The 23890-nt window shown below is 43.2% G+C and overlaps 1 protein-coding gene across 1 annotated transcript in view; it reads left to right on the top strand.

Annotated features, from left to right (window-relative positions):
- B4GALNT2 (beta-1,4-N-acetyl-galactosaminyltransferase 2 (SID blood group)) overlaps positions 1-11746 on the top strand; it is a 51757-nt gene extending 40011 nt beyond the window's left edge. Inside the window, exons 9-12 of the mRNA XM_068977465.1 lie at positions 7869-8056; positions 8805-8945; positions 10776-10995; positions 11541-11746. Of these exons, the coding sequence (XP_068833566.1) occupies positions 7869-8056; positions 8805-8945; positions 10776-10995; positions 11541-11746 (755 nt within the window). The remainder of the gene's footprint in view (positions 1-7868; positions 8057-8804; positions 8946-10775; positions 10996-11540) is intronic.
- The last annotated feature ends 12144 nt before the right edge of the window (positions 11747-23890 follow it).

Raw genomic sequence — 23890 nt, 5'->3', positions numbered from 1 at the left:
GATGAAATTCAGAAGGGATCCTCTCTGAGACAGAGTAGGAGAATAATTATAAAAACAGAGTGGTACTGGAGGAGGAATAGATATATCAAAGCATCAAATTAGAAATCTAGAAATAGATAAGTTGAAATTTTACCATATGATAAAGGTAATTTTTCAAATTAAAGGGGGAAAAGATGGATTATTCAAGAAATCATGTGGGATAACTGTGTAGCTATATGGAGAATGACAAGTTGAATATATCTCACAGCTCACATCAAGATAAATTCCCAATAGAGAAAATCCTAATTTTTTTAATAAGTATTCAAAAAAAGGGCTCCCCTGGTGGCTCAGAATCACCTGCCAAGCGGGAGACCCTGGTTTGATCTCTGGGTTGTGCAGATCCCCTGGAGAAGGAAATGGCAACCCACTCCAGTATTCTTGTCTGGGAAATCCCATGGACAGAGGAGCCTTGCAGGCTATAGTTCATGGGGTCCCAAAGAGTTAGCAACTAAACAATAGCTAGAAAAAAAAAAAGGAATTTAAAAATAACTTTGGATTATAAGATTTTCCTAAATGTTACACAAAACCCAAAGGCCATAACAAACTGGAAATATACATAACAATTTTTAATTGTTTTCCTTTTTGTAGCCTCTGACACGGCTTGCGGGATTTCAGTTCTCTGATCAGGGATCGAATCTGGTCCCTCAGCAGTGACAGCGTGGAGTCCTAACCACTGGACTGCCAGAGTATTCCCAATTTTTAATACTTTTTTTTGGGACAGAAATCTACCATATGCAAAGTCAAAGGACAAACTGGGGGAAAAATACCTTCAACACAAAGTCAAAGATCTAATTTTACTTAAGAGCACTTGTGAGGACTTTCCTGGCTGTCCAGTGGTTAAGCCTCCATGCTCACAGTGCAGGGGGTACTGGTTTGACCGCTGGTCAGGGAACTAAGATCCCACATGCTGCACAGTGTGGCCAAATACATAAAGAAATTCTCACTGTAGTCCTATCAAGTAGGTTGTTTTTTAGTCGCTGTGTCATGTCTGACTGTTTGGGACCCCATGGACTGCAGCATGCCAGGCTTTTCTGTTCTTCACTGTCTCCCGGAGTTTGCTCACTTGTGTTCACTGAATCGGTGATGCTGTGAATCAATAAGAAAAGAACAAATAAGAGAAGAATAAGCCAGTTCACAAAAAGTTAAATTTAAGAATACTTTCAGTCATTAAAATATATGTTCAGTCTCACACTAAGTGCAAATGAAAACTACATCCATATCAAAAAGTACTGGAGGAGGAGTGAGGAAACATTCTTTTAAAGTGCCAGTAGGCATATAAATTGGCACAACCCTTCTGGAGCAACAGAGCAACGTCTGACAACGTTTTAAATGTATACGCACGTTGGGTCAGCGATTCCACTTGTATGAGTTATCCTATAGATGCTTACATCTGTGTGAAAAGACATTTGTTTGAGGGTGTTTATTGCAATGTCATTTATTGCAATGACATGAATTAATGTCAAATAATTGTCATTATTTGCAATGACAAAAACCTTAAAAAATGGTTGTGTGTGTTAGTCGCTCAGACATGTCTGACCCTTTGCAATCCTGTGGGATTCTCCAGGCAAGAGTGCTGGAGTGAGTTGCCATTCCCTTCTCCAGGGGATCTTCTCGACCCAGGGATCGAACCTGAGTCTCCCTTATTGCAAGCAGATTCTTTACCATCTGAGTCACCAGGGCTTAAATCAAGTGTGGTCCATGGGTATAATGAAATACCACGCAATGACATTCAGAAGGACAGAGGAGGAAAACATGAGCCGCATGTGTTTTTTATACTGACACAAAATGCTTTCCAAGATGTAAGCAAGGTACAGAAAAGAGTGAAAAGTAAGCTACTATTTCTGTAAAAAGAAAGGGGTAAAGAAGATGTAACTGCTTGATTACAGAGAAATAAACAAGAAGTTAGTAATACCTGGTAATCTCCTGGGGAGGAACCAAAATGTTGAGGACAGAGATGGGAAGAAGTATTTTCACAGTATAACTTTCAGTATATTTGGAATTTTGAGCTCATTGGCATTTTTGATGATATTTCCTATATATTCAAAATGTAACATATTCAGATAGATTCTATTAAAAATATAACTTATTTAAAAGCAATAGGATTAAATATCTACAGAGAGGAATTTACAGTATGTGCTTCATATCATCATAACTATCTCAAAAATAAATCAGCACAAGAAGTTCACAAAAAAAGCTTTTTTGGCTTCAGATTTGTCTTAAAGGTGAAGTATTACGCATGAAATGGAAATCTCCATAGTCCTATTTCCCTCTCTCCTTCCAACAGTCATGGTCTTTCTTTTCCTGGTTTCTGTACATTTTAATATGTAGATTTCTATTCCTACACACATGTGCACACACAGAGCATACAGTGTGGTACCATGCATTTTTGAACTTTTCATAAAATTTATCACATTGTATGGCATAAAATTCTAGTTTCTGGCCTTTCCTTACTCCATGGCTTGTCTCTTGGTTTTGCTTCTGGGGTCTTTTGTGTTATAAAACTTTATCCTTTAATAAAATGGATTCATTGTTTTTTTCTAGCTTTTGCTCTTTTGCCTTAATTCAAGAAATTCTTCCCTATACTGAAGCCGTAAAGATATTCTCCTATATTTTTTTTCAAAAGTTACGTATGCTTTTTTCTCACATTTAGATACTTAATCCACCTAGAAGTTATGTTTATGCGTGGCATGTGATAGGGACCTAATATTTTACACATGAAGAGCCTACTGTCCCACCACCATGGACCAAGTGGTCCACCCTTATCCCGCTTGAACAGCCAGCCCCTCACACACACAGCTTCTTGGATGTAGGAGTTTGAACCAGCCTTTGTTGAGGCACATTGATCTGTATCCTGGGGCTCATTTTACATTTCCATATGCTTTATAACAGGTTTTCTATCTAGTGCAGATAAATTCTGTGTTGCAGGATGACTGTACTTCATTTAGTGAAATTTTCTTAGCTCTTCTTGGTCATTTATTTTTCATTAGAGTTTTAGCATCAGCTCATCAAGATCCTCCAAAATACCTTGAGATTTTGATTAGAATTTTCTAAAATTTGTTGATTAATTAGAGATGAACTGACAGTTTTATGAGGTTGAATATTCACAACGATGAATCTGCTATATCTCTCCATGTCATAGTCTCTTCACAGGTTCTTCAGTAATTTATTTTGTAGTCCTATTTGTAAAGGAATTGTACATTTTATTGGATTTGGTCTTAGGTAGTTTATATTTTATTTTACTTTTATAAATTGGATTTTGTTCTACATTTTAACTGATGTTAGTATATAAGACATTAGTGATTTTTGAATGTTGGACTTAATAGACATCCTTCTTGCACACATATTAGTGATTTTTTTTTAACACATAGAGTCTGTTAAACAAATAATGATTTTTATCTCTTCCTTTATAATTCTCATCATTTGTTTCTTTTTCTTGTCTTAATGCGTTTTGGTAAAATCTTCAGTACAGTGTTGAATAGTAGCAGTGGTAGCGCACACTTTCACTTGTTCCTGACTCTAAGACCATTCCAATGTTATGCCACTATTCTCGTTTGCTGGGCAGGAGTGTGGTGTCAGGGTAAGAAAGTTTCCTTCTTTCCTTCTGTTCTAAGAATTTTTCTATTTCTACTTTCTATTTCCTCGCTGAGAGTTTTCATATTTATATGAATAAGTATTGAATTTTATCAAAGAAATTGTCTGCACCCACTGAAATAATTTTTCTCCTTTAACTCGGTTCACGAAGTGACTTACATTGATTTTCTTTTTATTTATTTATTTATTTTTAATTTTTATTTTTACTTTATTTTACTTTACAATACTGTATTGGTTTTGCCATACATTGACATGAATCCACCACATTGATTTTCTGCTGTTGAAATTGTTCTTGCATTTTGGGGATTAACCCATCTTGATTGCAGTGGGTTATTTGATTAAATGCTGAATTAAATTTGTTGCTCTTTTTATAGATGATTCTTATATCTGTATTCAAAACTGAGACTGTCTTTTTCTGTAATGTCTTTGCTCAGCTTTGTTATCAATATTATACAAGTCTCATAAGACAAGTTAGATACCTTTCTTTTGTTCACTGTTGGTTGAAATGAATTGAATTGTAATAAAATAGGAATGTCTCTTTGGAGAAGGCAATGGCACCCCACTCCAGTACTCTTGCCTGGAAAATCCCATGGATGGAGGAGCCTGGTAGGCTGCAGTCCATGAGGTCGCTAAGAGTCGGGCACGACTGAGCGACTTCAGTTTCACTTTTCACTTTCATGCATTGGAGAAGGAAATGGCAACCCACTCCAGTGTTCTTGCCTGGAGAATCCCAGGGACGCGGGAGCCTGGTGGGCTGCCGTCTGTGGGGTCACACAGAGTCAGACACGACTGAAGTGACTTAGCAGCAGCAGCAGCAATGTCTCTTGGGGTTTTATTAAAACTTGTCTGTCCTTTTGTCTTTTTTTTTTTTTGGTCAAAGTTTTGGGGAAGGTGGTTGGGGCAGGAATGTGAATGGGAAAGAGTGAGAGAAAGGGAAGAAATTTAAAACTAACAGTTCTGCCACTTCAGTGGTTATTGATCTATATGTACATTGAGTCAATTTTTTAAATGTTTCTATAAAGTTGTCTTAAAGTTAACGTAAATTGTCTTTTTGTCATAAAGTTGTTCATAGAATTCTCTTATGCTTGTTAAAAATTTTTTAAATATCTTGTCATGTCTCCCTTTTCATTTTTTGTATATATCTTAAATAATTTTAAGTTGGTTTCATATCTAAAGATTCTCATTTCTTTTATGCCTGTTTTGTTTCATATTTTCTTTTTCATATATGTGATTCTGTGATTTATCACCTTAAAGATTTTAAATTCTCACTTTAAGTCCCTTTCAGATTCGTCTGTTGTTTATCTGTCTAGAGTGGATACTTCTAGCACAGGGTGGATTTGCCGGCTGTTCTTTCAAACTAGTTTTCTCTGAATGTCTTGGGATTTTTGCTGGTGGCTCATCTTGAATACGAGGCTTTACAAGCTTGTTTTGTTTTCTCCTCTCTCCCTCTTTCTCTCTCCTGATTCCTTCCCATCTCACAGCTTTACAGTTGCCACAGATTCTCAGCCCATCCTTATATACAACAGTCTTGGGGTCCCTGTCCCCTAGTGATATGGGCATCACCAAAGAGCCAGTTGCTGGGCCTGAGGGTGGCTTGGCACAGGACATGGCTGTGTGAGATGGTGTCATCTCTGAACCCAGAGATGTGTTTGGGGATGATGGCTCTTTGAGGTTCCTTGCCCAGCGGGTTATATGTCATGAGAGCTGGAGGGAGTGCAGCCTGGCTCCAGTCCATGGTTTCTAGCAAAAAGCCTGGTTGTGGACCCACATACTTTGTGAGACACTTTTATTCCATTAACAATCAAACTCTGCCTCCCAGCCTCTGCTCTTCTGACCCCAGATAGCAGCAGACCCAGCTCCAGCTCTGCTCACTGCTTTTGATTCCTGTTCCTTGGAAGAAATGTCATTTGTTTTTGAACATGGCTCTGTCTTTGCATATTTCTTCATCATTGCTCTGTGTTTGGAACAATAAAGAATATCAAAGTAGAATGCTATACCACCCACCTGGCCAGGAGTCTCCCACCTTGACTACCTCCTATGATAACTCAGGCTCCTGATTCTGTCTTTACTGTAATGAAAGAACCAAACTTGTCACGTGGCCTGAGAAGAGAAAAGGTAGAGCTTTCATTCGACACGCTCTTGAACCTGATTTACATGACTCTTTCTGTTACTGAGCCCTTTCCAGATTCTCAGACCATACCATACCATCCCACAGAAATGAATATCACTTCCACAACTCTTCAGCATGCAAAGCCTTTTATTCACAGAGATAGTTTGTGCATAAGAGAGAAGGCAGGGAACATGCCAGCTCCCTGGGTAAAATGGGTGAGTTGCTTTTATAGCAAAAGGGATGGTTTGTCTCATGATCACTGATAATTTCCAGAAATCATCAAATTTCTTGGATCAGCAGCAGGTAGCTGCATGATGGCTGTCAGGAATAGAGAGTGTTTCTGTGCAGGGGAAGAAATGCATGAGAATTTTCTGCAAGAAAGCCCAGGAATAGATATGGTTAAAATTTACAGTTGGGCTTCTTGTCTTGTGGCAACTAGGTATACTCAGTAGTGGACCAGAAGTAACGTTAATCTTCTATTTCTGTGATCCTGGTTTCTCCCCGCGGGACTTGGACCCCAAGGGCCTTTGTTCTTTCGTTTGCAAGGCTTGTCCTGCCCAAGGCCAGTCTTTTTCTGAAGTGACTGTACTATTGTCTTCCTGTCTTGCTTCCACTCACTCCCAAAGACTCAGGAGGAGCTGGGTAATGGTGCAACAGAATGACCTCTGACTTCTGTCATTCTGAGAAAGTGGCTCTGCAGTGGGGTTCTGTTGCACTCATGCACAAACAGTTGGTGGGGTGTGCCGGTCAGCATGTGCTTACTCCAGCTGATCCCACCCCACCAGACGACCCACCTGCCTATCAGCTGGCATGGCTCCATTCTGTGGCTAGATCTCCTAAACACACCAGCAGCTACTGTTGTTTGACCCAAGGGTCATTTCCATAGAAAGGCTGTCCTTTCTCTAACTGTTTCTATAAATCATACAACCTGGTCTAACCCTCTTCCGATCTCCAAGTGGACCTGTTTCCTCTTACATCTTCCGGAGGATAAAGATCAGGCAAGTTTCTCCGTAGGAGTGCAGCTGATGACAGAGCAGGTCTCAAGTCCTTTAGAGCTTTTCTCCTCTTCCTGGGACCTGTGACTCTACATAGTGAATCCCTTGATGGGCAAGGCTGTATGCATCTCAGCTCCTAGCATGAAAGCAGGATACAAGCCCAGTACAGACAGGCAAGCATAAAATGAAATGTCCAGGTAGATAGTAGGAAACACCAGAACGGAACCAACAGAACCAGGGAAGAGACTTTAGAATAGAACACAGACAAAATTTAAACAAATCATTATTGTTGTTTTTCAGTTGCTAAGTTATGTTTGACATTTTGCAAGCCCATGAACTGCAACACGCCAGGCTTTCCTGTCCTTTACCATCTCCTGGAGCTTGCTCAAACTCACGTCCATCGAGTTGGTGATGCCATCCAACCATCTCATCCTCTGTCATTCCCTTCTCCTCCTGCCCTCAATCTTTCCCAGCATCAGGGTCTTTTCCAATGACTTGGCTCTTAGCATCATGTTGCCAAAGTATTGGAGCTTCAGCATCAGTCCTTCCAATGAATATTCAGAGTTGATTTCTTTTAGGATTGACTGGTTTGATCTCCTTACAGTTGAAGGGAGGACTCTCAAGAGTCTTCTCCAACACCACAATTTGAAAGCATCAGTTCTTTGGTGCTCAACCTTCTTTATGGTCCAACTTGCACATCTGTACATGACTACTGGAAAAACCACAGCTGTGACTATACAGATCTTTGTTGGCAAAGTGAAGTCTCTCCTTTTTAATACACTGTCTAGGTTTGTCATAGCTTTTCTTCCAGGGAGCAAGTGTCTTTTACTTTCATGCAGTCACTATCTGCAGTGATTTTGGAGCCCAAGACTGTTTGCACTTTTCCCCCATCTATTTGCCCCCATCTATCTGAGGTGATGGAACCAGATACCATGAAAAACAAATAGGGTATGTTTAAATATATTTTTCTAAACCAACTAACGAACTCTTATTAAGCACTAACTGTATACAAGAGGCCTGAGGTCCACAGACACTTGAGAAGTCATGATATAGAGAAACCCTCAGAACGACACAAGTCAAGACAGTGAGGCTTCCCAAAGACAGAACTCTGATGTCTACCCTTTCTTGCTCAGAGAGGAAGCTCAGAAACCTGGTGTCCATTGCCACCAAAACTTTCCTCCGTCCCCACAAGCTCAAGACCATGCTCCGGAGCATTCGTGAGTATTACCCAGACTTGACCGTGATCGTGGCTGATGACAGCAAGGAGCCCCTGGAAATTAATGACAGCCATGTGGAGTATTACACCATGCCCTACGGCAAGGTATGTCCCTCCTGGGTAGGGAGACACCTGAATCCTGGGACAAGAGGGTCTCAGTCAGAGTCAGGTCCTTACCCCGGAGGGGCCAGCTTCAGTAGACTTCGCAAGGCAGCAAGATCTTGGCATGGGAGGGTGTGGGATTCTCCTCTGAATCCTTTTGCTGACTTCAAATTCACGGAGAAATCAGGTCACTTTCCCTTTTCTGCATTAACAGGGTGGTTAATCCACCTTTTCTCATGCGTGGTTTAGAAATTGATTGGGATCCTTCTAAGTGACTTGCAGAGTCTGACAGTCTAGTTTCCTGGCTTGCAGGTCCAAGAGCAGAGAAACCGCTCATCCCTATCATTTCACCCTCTCTGACGCATCTCCTCCATTCACCTTCCTTCAGACAAAGGAGGAGGTGGGCGTGACACTCACCAGAGTGCCCCTTCCCCTGCAATAGCTTCCAGGCTCCACGAGGGGACAGGGCTTGAGAGCCCCAGAGACTGTCAGGTGAAAAGAGACTTCCATCAGTCCATATTGACCACAGGGCCAAGGAGGGACTCTCTCACCTTTCTTGGTCTCAGTCTGACCCAGAGAGCCCCTGGCCTTCTCCCAGTGTCTCTGAGGCATGGACTCCCTTTAACCTAGAGGTTCCCGAGCACTGTTTGGGGTGCAGTGCAGTGTGGCTCTTGGCAACTGAGAAAGCTGCCAAGCGACGCTGATAGGTAGCAGGCCAGGCCACCACCATCTAACCTCACTCTACTCACAGGGTTGGTTTGCTGGTAGGAACCTGGCCATATCTCAGGTCACCACCAAATACGTTCTCTGGGTGGACGATGACTTTCTCTTCAATGACAAGACCAAGATTGAGGTGCTGGTGGATGTCCTAGAGAAGACCGAACTGGATGTGGTAAGGGAGAGCTGCTGGTTCTATCTCCTCTGTGTGACAAGCCAGAGGGGAAGGGAAGGAGAAGGGCAAGGAGGCAAGCGTTCAGGGGAGGCGGGGGTGGGGGGCAGTGCAGGAGGAGGTGAGGGGCCGCTGGGGCTGAGACCTTCACATGGGAGTCAGATGTGCAAGTTCTGCTTCTGCCTCCATTCTTACTTTCCTTTGAGCAAATTACACCAACCCCCATCCCCAAACGCACCATTGTTCCGTCTTTGAAATGTTGTGTTTATGCATCCCTTCTGACTTCCTCCCTGCAGTGATGGGAGAAGGCAAGCGGGGCTCTGGTTCTGTCACACACCCTTACAAACATGCAAATGGGACAAAGCTGTGAAAGCACGTGTAGTCTTAATGAGAGTTAGAAAAAATAACAAAAACATCAAAAATCCATTCACATGCAGGAAAGAGAGGAAAAATGTGACAGTAAATAATATTGCGTTGTATCTTGAAATTTGCAGAGATAACCATACTGTGTAGAGATGATGGATCTGTTCATTAGCTTGAGTGCGGTGATCTTTTCGCAATGTATACATCCATCAAAACATCAAGATGTATAACCTCAAAATATACAATTTTAATGTGTCAAAGAAAAAGCTGTTAAAAGAAAGAAAATGGATAAAAAGTAGCACAGTGACCATGGTTATCTCTTACTCCAAGTGGACAGTCCCCAAAGCATCTGGCTTGACTAAGATGTCTCTAGAGACCCAATCACAGTAGCGTAAATGACAGAAGGTGCAGTTCCTGCCCCTGTAATGAGAGCTGGTGCTGGACTCTCCTTCCGGAGGCATCCTGGACCAGCTCCATTCCCCGTTGTTCGTCCATTTTTGTTGTCCTCGGTTGTATGGTCAGAAGAAATGGGGAAAGAGGGGAACTGAAAGAAAAGCAGTTTTCTTTTAAGAGTGTGACATTTATTAAAGCAGCAAGCATCTGTTCTAAATCACATCCTTTCAGCCAGGACTTAGACATATGGTCAAAACTTGCAAGGGAAGTGGGAAAATTTCAACTTTGGTGGGATAGTAGCTAGATCTTAATTTAGTCCATCAAAACTCAGTCCATTTACTAAGAGGAGGAGAGAAAGAACAGGGGACAGCAGACTGCTGTGTCCTTCTGGGTGATTATGATGTTTCAGGAACAGATATACTTGCTTGTCCTGTTTCGCCTAGGCTCCAACATAGAGATGCACTCATCTCCCATGAGTGCAGGGACAGGCAGCGCAGAGAGGTGAGCCAAGAACAGAGAATGGGAGGAAGGAGTGTGAGACAGACGGCTGGCTGCAGGAAGTCCATATAGGGACGCTTGCATATGCAGGCTGCCTCTCACCTGCACCCAAACACTGCTTCTCATACCAGAAGGGAGTGAGCCACGTGGAAAGAGTGAGCTTGCAGGAGGGTAAGCACAGCAGAGTTGTCTGCCCTTTTGACTTGGTGTAGGCCTCGTATGAAGGGTAGATAGAGAAAGGGTGTTATTTTTGTCATGAAGAAGTGAAGTGAAGTGAAGTGAAGTCGCTCAGTCGTGTCCGACTCTTTGCGACCCCATGGACTGTAGCCTTCCAGGCTCCCCCATCCATGGAATTTTCCAGGCAAGAGTACTGGAGTGGATTGCCATTTCCTTCTCCAGGGGATCTTCCCAACCCAGGGACTGAACCCGGGTCTCCCGCATTGTAGACAGATGCTTTACCATCTGAGCCACCAGGGAAGTCATTCTTGTCATAACAGATTCAATTCAGTAAGGCTTCCTGGCAGGGTCTACATGGATATTGTCTGTTCTCTAATGCAGGTTTCTCTGTCCATTGGCTAGGTAGGTGGCAGTGTGCTTGGAAATATGTTCCAGTTTAAGCTGTTCCTGGAGCACAGTAAGAATGGGGACTGTCTCCATCGGCGGACAGGTTCTTTCGGGCCCCTGGACGGCTTCCCCAACTGCGTGGTGACCAGCGGCGTCGTTAACTTCTTCCTGGCCCACACAGAGCGGCTCCAAAGAGTTGGCTTTGACCCCCGCCTGCACCGAGTGGCTCACTCAGGTGGGGAGGCTGGGAGAGTGAAGAGGGAGCTGGGCTGTGGACTGACCTCAGAAGTCTGCTCTCCCCCGAGGGGGTTGGGAGGAAGGGCCTTGTGCCCCGGATCAGGCAGCTTGCCCATTCTCCCCAAATTGGGGAGCCCCCAGTTTCCCCTGCCTCCTTCCACTCTCTCTGCCTTCTTGCCTCCGTCGGGCTGTTCCTACTTTTCTGAGATACCCTTCCCCTTCCTCTCCCCACAGCTCTGGCCCCTATCTGCTGCGGCACCTGCATTTCCAGACTTCCTTTCCTCTGTAACTACAGCTGGTGAACTTCCTGTCTTAAATTGCCCTCAGTCCTGGAGTCCACAGTTCCATTTAGTTGGAAGCTAATCTGTGTCTGTCTGTCCTTCCAACTCATTAGCCTGGGCAGGTGGCTCCACATGGGTAGAACCACCCCAAGGATGTAAACCGTGTCCCTTCCCCCTGACTCTCCTTCTGGACCTGCAATAGGGCCCTAGGTCTGTGGCTTGAAGGTCACATTTCCTTCTCATGCTTCCCCTCTCTTGGCAGAGTTCTTTATTGATGGGCTCGGGAGTCTGCTCGTGGGGTCCTGCTCAGATGTGATTATAGGTCACCAGCCCCATTCTTCAGTGGCGGACCCAGAGCTGGCAGCCCTGGAGAAGACCTACCGCAGATACCGGGCCAACACCAATGATAAGGTCCAGTTCAAGCTAGCTCTCCACTACTTCAAGAACCATCTCCAATGTACCACATAAAGATGCTTGGACTTTGGCAGAGTGCTAGGTCTGGCTCAGTTACTGTAGGTCATTAGAAATGGGCCAATCACTGATCAGGGCAATGGCGATTGTATTAATGATAATTATTGTTTGGTGTCTTACCATTTGTGAATCACTGTACACACCTGATGTGAAGAGCTGACCCATTGGAAAAGACCCTAACGCTGGGAAAGATGGAAGGCAGGAGGAGAAGGGGACGACAGAGGATGAGATGGTTAGATGGCATCACCGACGCGATGGACATGAGTTTGGGTAAACTCCGGGAGTTGGTGATGGACAGGGAGGCCTGGCGTGCTGTGGTTCATGGGGTCGCAAAGAGCCGGACACGACAGAGTGACTGAACTGTACAACTGAACTGTACATATAATGGTGGTGGTGGTGGTTTAGGCAATAAGTCGTGTCCAACTTTCGTCTCACATCATCTCATGCAAAAGAGCACATGATGGACTGGTATCCTTGATCAAAAGGATCTAAAGGATTGGTATCCTCTGGGTCCTTGAGGATTATTTGGTGGGTGTTACATCACAGATCATCTCTAGCATCAACTATCATCCACAAATTTCGATTTGGTCCTACTTTGTGGACTCAAATAATGTGAATAACCCAGAGTCCTTTCCTTGAGGAAGTGGCAGTCTGGTTCAGTTCATTCCACTAGTAGCCCTGGGCAGCCAGGCTTAGAGGATCAGAGCGTGGGGAGAACTCACAAGGGCCCATGCAGATGAGGAGGGCTCTGTGGAGTCAGCTCACCTGGAGTCCAGCACATGGATGGGATGCAGGAAGGTGGAGGGCAGAGATCACTGGGGTAGTCCACTCAGTGCTGGGATAAAGCTTTCCCCCGCATCAGATACCTACCATAAAGACACATTCCAGAATGCCTGGGATTGAACTTGGACCTTGTACTTTGTAAGTGCAGTGGCCAAGTCACTAAATTCCAGGGCCTTAAGATCAGTTGCTCACTACTCAAGACTGCCGTCATCTGCAGAATGGAGCCATCATGATGACGGGGGTTTTCTCTGTCACCTTGGGAGCCAGTGGATTCTCCCACTGCTGCGCTGCCTTTTTGTTTCTACTCTTTCCTACTAAAGACAGCCACGGTAGGTCAAAATCTCTGAAAAATGTGTGCGATGTTAATTCATGAAAAATGTTTTGGTAGTCAAATAAATTTAAAAAGTACTGCGTGCTCTATCTCCCTCTTTGACAGTCACAATTCATATTAGTATATTCAAGGCTCTGAGAAGTCCTGCTGTGAAGAAATTGACTTAACGTCAATTCAGCATTTCTCAGATATGGATACAGACTGGCCATCATTTTTTTGTTCTCCCAAACACGAATATAAAGCACATACCTCATTCCATTGTATATATCATAATGCCTCTGTTGCAAAAGTTTTATAACTTTAATTAACGTGCATAACCATTTAGTACAATAGTATATTTATTTGTTTAACATCATAGCTATAAAGGGAGGCAATGTTGGCTTGGTCTATTCAGTACTGTCCTTAGACCCAGGCAAGATGAGCCCCTGCCTGTGCTTTAGAGAACTCTGCATATCACAGACACATGTATTTATTCTAAAAACCAAACAAACTCACAGAAGAGATCAGATTTGTAGTTACCAGAGGCAGGTGGTGGAAGGGAAAACTGGATGAAGGTGGTCAGCAGGTACAGATTTCCAGTTATAAAATAAATAAGTGCGAGGGCTGTAGTGTACAGCATGATAAATATAAGTAACGCTGCTGCTGCTGCTAAGTCACTTCAGTCGTGTCCGATTCTGTGCGACCCCATAGACAGCAGCCCACCAGGCTCCCCCATCCCTGGGATTCTCCAGGCAAGAACCCTGGAGTGGGTTTCCATTTCCTTCTACTGTGTATTATATATGAAAATAGTTAAGAGAGTAAATCCTAAGAGTTCTCATCACAAGAAAAAATATTGTTTTTCTATTTCTTTAATTTTGTATCTATATGAGATGGTAGATATTCACTAAACTTATGGTGATAATCATTTAATGATATATGGGAGTCCAGTCATTATGTTCTACGTATTAAACTTAAATAGTTGTAGCTGAAGTTTTTGTTCAGTCACTCAGTTGTGTCCAACTCCTTGCCACCCCATAAATTGCAGCACACCAGGCTTCCCAGCCCTTTACCATCTCCCAGAGTTTGCACAAATTCATGTCCATTGAGTTGGTGATGCCATCCAATCATCTAGCCCTCTGTTGTCCCCTTCTCCTCCTGCCTACAGTCTTTCCAAGAATCGGGGTCTTTTCCAATGACTTGGCTCTTTGCATCAGGTGGCCAAAGTATTGGAGCTTTGGCTTCAGCATCAGTCCTTCAATGAATTTTCAAGGTCGATTTCCTTTAGGATTGATTGTTTTGGTCTCCTTGCAGTCAAAGGGACTCTCAAGAGTCTTCTCCAGCACTACAATTCAAAAGCATTAATTCTTCGGCACTGAGCCTTCTTTATGGTCCAACTCTCACATCCATACATGACTAGAAGAAAAACCATAGCTTTGACTATGTGGATCTTTGTCAGCAAAGTAATGTCTCTGCTTTTTAATATACCTGTCTATGTTTGTCATAGCTTTACTTCCAAGGAGCAGGTGTCTAATTTCATGACTGCAGTCACCGTCTGCAGTGATTTTGGAGCCCAAGAAAATAAAGTCTGTCATTGTTTCCATTGTTTCCCCTTCTGTTTGCCATGAAGTGATGGGACCAGATGCCATGATCTTAGTTTTCTGAATGTTGAGTTTTAAGCCAGCTTTTTCACTCTCCTCTCACTTTCATCAGGAGGCTCTTTAGTTCCTCTTTACTTTCTGCCGTTAAGGGTGGTGTCATCTGCCTATCTGAGGTTATTGATATTTCTCTTGGCAATCTGGATTTCAGCTTGTGCTTCATCCAGCCCAGCATTTTGCATGATGTACTCTGCATGTAAGTTAAGTATGCAAGGTGACAATATACAGCCTTCACATACTCCTTTCCCAATTTGGAACCAGTACGTTGTTCCATGTCCAGTTCTAACTGTTGCTTCTTGTCCTGCATACAGGTTTCTCAGGAGACAGGTAAGTTGGTCTGGTATTCCTATCTCTATAAGAATCTTCCACAGTTTGCTGTGATCCACACAGTCAAAGGCTTTAGTGTAGTCAATGAAACAGAAGTAGATATTTTGCTGGAGTTCTATTGCTTTTTCTGTGATTCAACGGATTGTGGTAATTTGATCTCTGGTTCCTTTGCCTTTTCTAAAACCAGCTTGTACATCTGGAAATTCTGGGTTCACAGACTACTGAAGCCTAGCTTGAAGGATTTTGAGCAATACCTTATTAACATGTGAAATGAATGCAATTGTGCGGTAGTTTGAACATTCTTTGACATTGTCCTTCTTTGAGATTGGAATGAAAACTGACCTTTTCCAATCCTGTAGCCACTGCTGAGTTTTCCAAATTTGCTGGCATGTTGAGCGCAGCACTTTAACAGCATCATCTTTTAGGATCTGAGATAGCTCAGGTAGAATTCCATCACCTCCACTAGCTTTGATCATAGCAATGCTTCCTAAGGCCCACTTGACTTCACATTCCAAGATGCCTGGTTCTAGGTGCGTGATCATTCTATCGTAGTTATCCGGGTCATTAAGAGATCTTAATGAACTTGTATAGTTCCTCTGTGTATTCTTGCCACCTCTTTTTATTATCTTCTGGTTCTGTTAGGTCCATATCGTTTCTGTCCTTTATTGTGCTCATGTGTGCATGAAATGTTCTCTTGGTATCTCTAATTTTCTTGAAGAGATCTCTAGTCTTTCTCATTCTATTGTTTCCCTCTATTTCTTTACGTTGTTCACCGAGGAAGGCTTTCTTATCTCTCTTTCCTATTCCTTGGAACTCTGCATTCAGATGGATATCTTTTTCTCCTTTGTCTTTCATTTCTCTTCTTTTCTCAGCTATTTGTAAGGCCTCCTCAGACAACCATTTTGCCCTTTTGTGTTTCTTTTTCTTGGGGATGGTTTTGATCACCACTTCTGCATGATGTTATGAACCTCCGTCCTTAGTTCTTCATGCACTCTGTCTATCAGGTCTAATTCCTTGAATCTATTTGTCACTTCCACTGTATAATTGTACAGGATTTGATTTAGGTCATACCTGAATGGCCTAGTGGTTTTCCCTGCTTTCCTCAACTATTACAGTGCTGTTGGTCAGTTATATCTCAATAAAGCTGAAGGAAAAGAACAAACACACGTGTTTACTCAGGATCTAGTGCTCAGCACCAGGACAGCATAACCTGTTTCCCTAAATATCTCCTCTGAGACTAGACACTGTCCAGGCCCCAGAGAAATGCTTCTCTATTCCTCTTGCCCTGTGTTCTCAAAACAAAAGACAGTTGCATCCAAATGCGCTGAAAGTCTGTGGACAGTACTTTGAAATGTAGGTACAATTTGAGCAGCAAAGTGCTTAGGTAAAAGAAAAAGACACATTTTAAAATTTGTCAAATTCTTCCTCTCAAAATAAATAACAATAAAGTCTTGCTCACCACCTAGTGTGTATTTTCTTGCCTTTCAATGCATGGTTACAAAAGTACTAGAAAATTAGTGTGCTGTTCACAACTGCATGTGTGGTGGCTTAAGAACATTTAAAGTGAAGTGAAGTGAAGTTGCTCAGTCGTGTCCGACTCTTTGCGACCCCATGGACTGTAGCCTACCAGGCTCCTCCCTCCATGGGATTCTCCAGGCAAGAGTACTGGAGTGGGTTGCCATTTCCTTCTCCAGAGGATCTTCCCGACCCAGGGATCAAACCCAGGTCTCCTGCATTCCAGGCAGAACGCTTTAACCTCTGAGCCACCAGGGAAGCCCAGAACATTTGAAAATAGTAAGCAATTTTTATTACTCTTCAATTTTTATACATGTGGTTCTAGCTGTATCATGGTTAAGTTTTCAAAACTTAAATCTAAATATAAAAACCACAGCTTTACAATATTTTGGATTTTGCCTTTTAAAGATAAATTTATCAAAGTAAGAGGATAGTGAAAGTCACTCAGTCATGTCTGACTCTTTGCAACGTCATGGACTATACAGTCCATGAAATTCTCCAGGCCAGAATACTGGAGTTATACTTTGCCCTTCTCAAGGAAATCTTCCCAACCCAGGGCTCAAACTCAAGTCTCCCACATTGCAGGCAGATTCTCTACCAGCTGAGCCACAAGGGAAGACAAGAATACTGGAGTGGGTAGCCTATCCCTTCTCCAGCAGATCTTCTGGACCCAGGAATCGAGCCAGGGTCTCCTGCACTGCAGGCAGATTCTTTACCAGCTGAGCTATCTGGGAAACATTTACTTTAACAGTTTGCTAGCTTTAGTTATTATAGCTTTTACATATATAAAAATAATTAAAATATACTTAATATTTAAATATTGGGACATATTTAATTTGTCCCAGGCCTGGTTCCCCACCCCCCTGCAAAAAGTCTGTCTTTCTCATGAATTGCTTGCAGCATGCCATGTGGAGTCTTAGTTCCCTGATCAGGGATCAAAACTTTGTCCCCTGCAGTGGAAGCATAGAGTCTTAACCAGCGGACCACCAGGTAGGTCTCTTGCATTCTTGATACAGGGAGATAAGAGGTCATGGCAACTGTAGCATCTTTCAGCATCCTCCAGCAGGGACTGTTGTGATGTGCTGCAGTTACCATCAGTAGGTTCCAGGAAAATCTTCCCTGTTCCCAAGATCTGGAACCATCTACTCCAGCCAAGACTCCAAGAGGAGTTCTTAAAATGGAGGATGTTTGCTTAAACCATGAGCCAGTTCTCCAAGAAAATTTCTCTAGGAATAGATCAACTTCCCAGAGAGTGTGTGACTCCACATCATGGTCTTACCATATTGGACCAAGAGAAGCTGAACAGCTACCCAAGGCAATTTTCTCTCTTGGAATGTGAATCGGACCTGAAACCATCAAGTGGGTGACTGGACAGCAGAGTGCTCCCATGTGCTATTTGGACTGGGGAGCAGAAAAGGCTAGTCTGCAGTGAGTAAAGGAATTCAACATAAGCACAAAGAGAAGCTGAAATGAGAGACTTCTGGCAACCTTCTGGTTCTTTCCTGAGGTCTGGCTATGGTCCTGCCCTGGGGTTTTGTGAAACACTATATCCTTATAATTTTCCTTTTTTCTTAACTTGAGTTGGTTCCTGTGACTTACAAGCAAAGTGTCCTAAATAATACAACTATTCTGTGTATCTGTGTGTTTTCAAAACAGGCATAAATAAAATGTTTTCTCTTTGGGTAGTTTGGAAGCAAAAATCAGGTCATAGAGAATAACCCCTGCATGGGCCTCCCTCCAGTCTTAAATTTCAGACACAATTTGATCCAAGAACAGCCTGGATCAAACCAATAACAAAGGTATCCTTTCGGGACAGTGAAGGGCCTCTGCTACTTCCTGCTAAACTACAAATTCCTGGACTGATGGACATGCTTGCGTGCTAAGTTGCTTCAGTCGTATCTGATGCTTTGTGACCCTGTGGACTGTAGCTCCTCTGTCCATGGGATTCTCCAGTCAAGAATACTAGAGTGTATATTTGAATCAGTTCTAATGAGGTGGATGAAACTGGAGCCTATTATACAGAGTGAAGTAAGCCAGAAAGAAAAACACCAATACAGTATACTAACACATATATATGGAATTTAGAAAGATGGTAACAATAACCCTGTATGCGAGACAGCAAAAGAGACACAGATGCATAGAACAGTCTTTTGGACTCTGTGGGAGAGGGCGAGGGTGGGATGATTTGGGAGAATGGCATTGAAACATGTATAATATCATATATGAAACGAATCGCCAGTCCAGGTTCAATGCATGATACTGGATGCTTGGGGCTGGTGAACTGAGATGACCCAGAGGGATGGTATGGGGAGGGAGGAGGGAGGGGGGTTCAGGATGGGGAATACGTGTATACCTGTGGCGGATTCATGTTGATGTATGGCAAAACCAATACAATATTGTAAAGTAATTAACCTCCAATTAAAATAAATAAATTTATATTAAAAGAAAAAAGAATACCAGAGTGGGTTGCCATAGCCTCCTCCAGGGGATCTTCCTGACCCAGGGATTGAACCTGTGTCTGTTAGGTCTCATTCATTGGCAGGTGGGTTCTTTACCACTAGCCCACATGCAAAGCCCGGGGACAAATTGGTGCAAATAATTGTGTGGGCCTCCAGGGGGAGCTCAGGTCCAGTCCATTTCCCAGCACTGGAAAGGAAAATTTCTATGAGCTTCAGAAAGAGGAATCCTGCTGGCTACTGGGTTAGTGGCCTTTTTCTTGCATACATGAGGTGTGTCCATTTCATGGGACTGGGGTTTGCCTCCTTTTGGATACTCTCCCTGACTCAAGAAGGTATCTCCCCAACTGTTTTTTGATTATCGATTGACCAACAATATATACAAGCCACTATGCTGCTGCTGCTGCTGCTGCTAAGTTGCTTCAGTCGTGTCTGACTCTGTGCGACCCCATAGACGGCAGCCCACCAGGCTCTACCGTCCCTGGGATTCTCCAGGCAAGAACACTGGAGTGGGTTGCCATTTCCTTCTCCAATGCATGAAAGTGAAAAGTGAAAGTGAAGTCGCTCAGTCGTGTCCGACTCTTCGCGACCCCATGGATGGCAGCCCACCAGGCTCCTCTGTCCATGGGATTTTCCAGGCAAGAATACTGGAGTGAGGTGCCATTGCCTTCTCCGACTTCCACCTTAATGTCCTCTTAAAAAACCTAGAAGTGTTATTCGCCTCTTGTCACAAATGCTAAAGAATAATTCACCTTGAAAACATAACAGAGACAAATGACTTAGAGGGAACACAACTGAATTTAAAATCTTATGCTGCACTAAACTGTACATTTAAAACTGATTAAAAATGGTAAGTTTTATGTTATGTATATCACACCACAATTAAACTCTGCTCTCAATCCTGTTGGTTTTTGTTGGGGAAAAAATAAATCTATCAGATTACATTAAAGGACGAGAAGCCATTAAATTGAATGTTTTTAAATTATGTATGGTTGAAAACTTCTAGTGATTTGTACTAATAGAACAAGCCACTATAAAGGGTATCTATGGGAATGCATTTGTCTGCATGTACCAGAAACTTGACCCAAACTGTCTTAAACTGTCTCATATACAGTTTGAAGCCCAGAGGTGGAGCAGACCACAGGTTTCCTGTCACTGATAGGAATAGGCGTTAGGGATTCCCAGCCCTGGCAGTGGAGGGGGCACCTTGCTTAGCCCATCCAGCACCACCCAGGACAATCCAGATTCTTCTAAGAGGAGCCACCTTGTCCATTACCTTCCTGTTCCCCATCTGATTGAGCATTGGGCAGGGTGACCTTTCTGAGGCCTCCACAACCATAACTGCCTACTTCCTGCTAGCGCTGTTCACAAGCCCAGATTTGGCCACAGGAGTTAAAACACACTAGCTGTTATCCATCAGATTTTAAAGGAAACTTGATTGCCAATGAGATCTCATTGGCAATTCCTTTCTTTTATTTCAGTCCAGACATCTTGTCTAAACATAGTCTTGGAGACTAGGAAATCCATTCTGGTAACCACAGGTCTCCACATCTGGCCTTTGCCATGATGCTGTCATCTAAGTTACAGTCATCTAATTGACTATGCCAAAGCCTTTGATTGTGTGGATCACAAGAAACTGTGGAAAATTCCGAAAGAGAGGGGAATACCAGAGCACCTGACCTGCCTCTTGGGAAACCTATATGCAGGTCAGGAAGCAACAGTTAGAACTGGACATGGAACAACAGACTGGTTCCAAATAGGAAAAGGAGTATGGCAAGGCTGTATATTCTCACCCTGCTTATTTAACTTCTATGCAGAATACATCATGAGAAACACTGGGCTGGAAGAAGCACAAGCTGGAATCAAGATTGCTGGGAGAAATATCAATAACCTCAGATATGCAGATGACATCACCCTTATGGCAGAAAGTGAAGAGGAGCTAAAAAGCCTCTTGATGAAAGTGAAAGAGGAGAGTAAAAAAGTTGGCTGAAAGCTCAACATTCAGAAAACTAAGATCATGGCATCTGGTCCTATCACTTCATGGGAAATAGATGGGGAAACAGTGGAAACAGTGTCAGACTTTAATTTTGGGGGCTCCAAAATCACTGCAGATGGTGATTGCAGCCATGAAATTAAAAGACGCTTACTCCATGAAATGAAAGTTATGACCAACCTAGATAGCATATTCAAAAGCAAAGACATTACTTTGCCAACAAAGGTCCGTCTAGTCAAGGCTATGGTTTTTCCAGTGGTCATGTATGGATGTGAGAGTTGGACTGTAAAGAAAGCTGAGCGCCAAAGAATTGATGCTTTTGAACTGTGGTGTTGGAGAAGACTCTTGAGAGTCCCTTGGACAGCCAAGGAGATCCAACCAGTCAATTTTAAAGGAGATCAGTCCTGGGTGTTCTTTGGAAGGAATGACGCTAAAGCTGAAACTTCAGTACTTTGGCCACCTCATGCAAAGAGTTGACTCATTGGAAAAGACTCTGATGCTGGGAGGAATTGAGGGCAGGAGGAGAAGGGGACGACAGAGGATGAGATGGCTGGATGGCATCACTGACTCGATGGACATGAGTTTGAGTGAACTCCGGGAGTTGTGAACTCCGGGAGGCCTGGCGTGCTGCAATTCATGGGGTCACAAAAAGTCAGGCAGAACTGAGAGACTGAACTGAACTGAACTGAAAGGTACAAGAGAGACCGTCTATAATCTCTTTGCCCCCAGGTTTTTCCTCTTCATGGGTAGAAAATGTTTAAAGGATTGCAATGTATTAGGCTAGGCTTTTGCTCCAGTTGGTCTGCTGCTAAGTCTTCTGTCTCTGCTGTGCTTTCTCTTGGGTGGGAGATTTCAGTTTTTCTAGTCCTGAAGGCTCCACATTATAGGACATCCAGTAAACTTGGATTGCAAGCCACTCTTAGCAAAAGCCATAGTACACCTGCTTTAAGACAGGCTGCCTCAGCCTAAAACTCCTCTGTCTCATAGGACCATCATGAAGCCGGCATGAAAATCACAAACACATGCCAACATCCTGTTTTTTTCCTACCATTTGCCATTATTGATATCCTACAGTCTCGCTAGGCCCATAGTCTGTGTTCCGGACCCCAGCAACAATTTCAGGATCAGCTTCCAAGGAAGTCACTGCTGTCCACCCCAGTTTTTCTGCTCAGACCTACACCTAATGACCCTCACAGTGTTCTTGTCTATATACAGCTCTTTTTCTTAATCCTTTGCTTGGATGCTTCAGCCACCTTTCTGTCCTTCAGCCTCCCTGTTCCAGCTTCAGACAAGTCTGCTATATAAAACCTATAAATCCCTCAAACCTCTTTAAATTTTACCAAGATATTATCAAAGTTTTCATTATGTAATTGAGTAGTCTGTATACACAAGCCCTTCTATCCCATGTGCTTGGAAATATCCCTGATTTCTGCATGCAAGAACACAGGTACTAATAAAAAGAATAACTTTGACTTGATTGAAATTAAAACTTTCTGCTAAACAAAAGACACTATTTTTCCTTGGTTGTGTGGCTTGTGGGATCTTAGTTCCTCGATCAGGGATCAAACCCAGCCATTCAGCAGTGAAAAGGTAGAGTCTTAACCACTGGACCACCAGGGAATTCCCAAAAAGACACTATTAAGAATGTAGAAAGACAAGCCATAGACTGGAAGAAAATATCTTCAGTATAAATATTTGACAAAGGATCCAGATACGTTAGGTTCAAACTGGTAACAACCCAACTGTCCGTCAACTGAAAAACGAATGAACAAACTGTGGTCCACTCATAGAATGGAATACTCAGCACTGAAAAACATACTGCTAGTATATAAAATGACATGCATGAATCTTGAAAAAATCTTTAACAACAGTGAAGTGAAGTGGTAATTGCACAGTCGTCTCTGACTCTTTGTGACCCCATGGACTGTAGCCTGCCAGGCTCCTCTGTCCATAGGATTCTCCAGGCAAGAATACTGGAGTGGGCTGCCATTTCCTTCTCCAGGGTCTTCCCAATCCAGGGATTGAACCCTGGTCTCCTGCGTTGCAGGCAGATTCTTTACTATCTGAGCCACCAGGGAAGCCAGACACAAAAGATACTGCAAAACAGTATATGTATGCTATAATAATAGGCACAACTAATTTCTGGCAATAGAAACCAGAGTAGTGATTTCAGTAAAGACTGGAAAAAAGGATCAGAGAACTTTCTGGAGTGGTGGAAATGCCCTATATCTTGATCTAGTCGGCGATCATACAAATGTATAAGTTTGTAAGCAATAATTGATGTCTTCAGTTAAGGTATGTGCATTTTTCTTAACATAAATAATATCTCAATAAAATGATTTTTAAAAAGTGAGATGGAGCGCTTCCCTGGTGGCTCAGTGGTGAAGAATCCACCTGCCAAAGCAGGATACACGTATTCGATCCCTGATCTGGGAAGATCCCACACGCCACAGAGTGACTAAACCCACATACCACAACGATTGTGCTTGTACTCTGGAGCCAGGGAACCACAACTACTGAAGCCCACGTGCCCTAAAGCAACAAAAGCCACCACAAAAAGAAGTCCGCACACCACAACTAGATCAGCCCCCACTTGCTGCAACTAGAGAAAGCCAACATGCAGCAATGAAGATCCAGGGCAGCCAAAACGAATGAAATAGCTCAGATTTCCTCATCAGAGCCTGGGGAATGCCAGGCTCAGAGCAGGAGGCTGGACAGGAGGGGCTGGGATGTGGCTAGTGGAGACTCAGGGCATGTCACCCTGCACAAGGCGACACTGGTGGCTTCCCTGGCATAATCAGGGTTCGCAAGGCAAGACAGTGACTTGTGGCAGATCTCACCTATCCTGGGTGGCCAGAGAAAAGAGCCAGGCTCATTCTATCCCAGTTAACTGTGAGCATCCTAACATGGTTACAGGAAACGGACTGAAAATAGCCTTGAGTGAATATGAATACTTTCCACCTTGACTACTCAAAGCATTATCGTCCCTACTCCATGGTCTGTTCATTTACAGGCTCATAAGAAATGGGAGAACATCTTTAAAGTTCCTAATCCTAGACTTCACCCCTGTTTTCTTAAACCCTGGCCTCATTGTACTTTCTG

Source organism: Capricornis sumatraensis, chromosome 8 (assembly GCF_032405125.1).
Source record: "Capricornis sumatraensis isolate serow.1 chromosome 8, serow.2, whole genome shotgun sequence".
NCBI classification, from domain to species: domain Eukaryota; kingdom Metazoa; phylum Chordata; class Mammalia; order Artiodactyla; family Bovidae; genus Capricornis; species Capricornis sumatraensis.
Note: the sequence above shows the minus strand (reverse complement) of the source record. Positions and strands in the feature narration are given on the sequence as shown.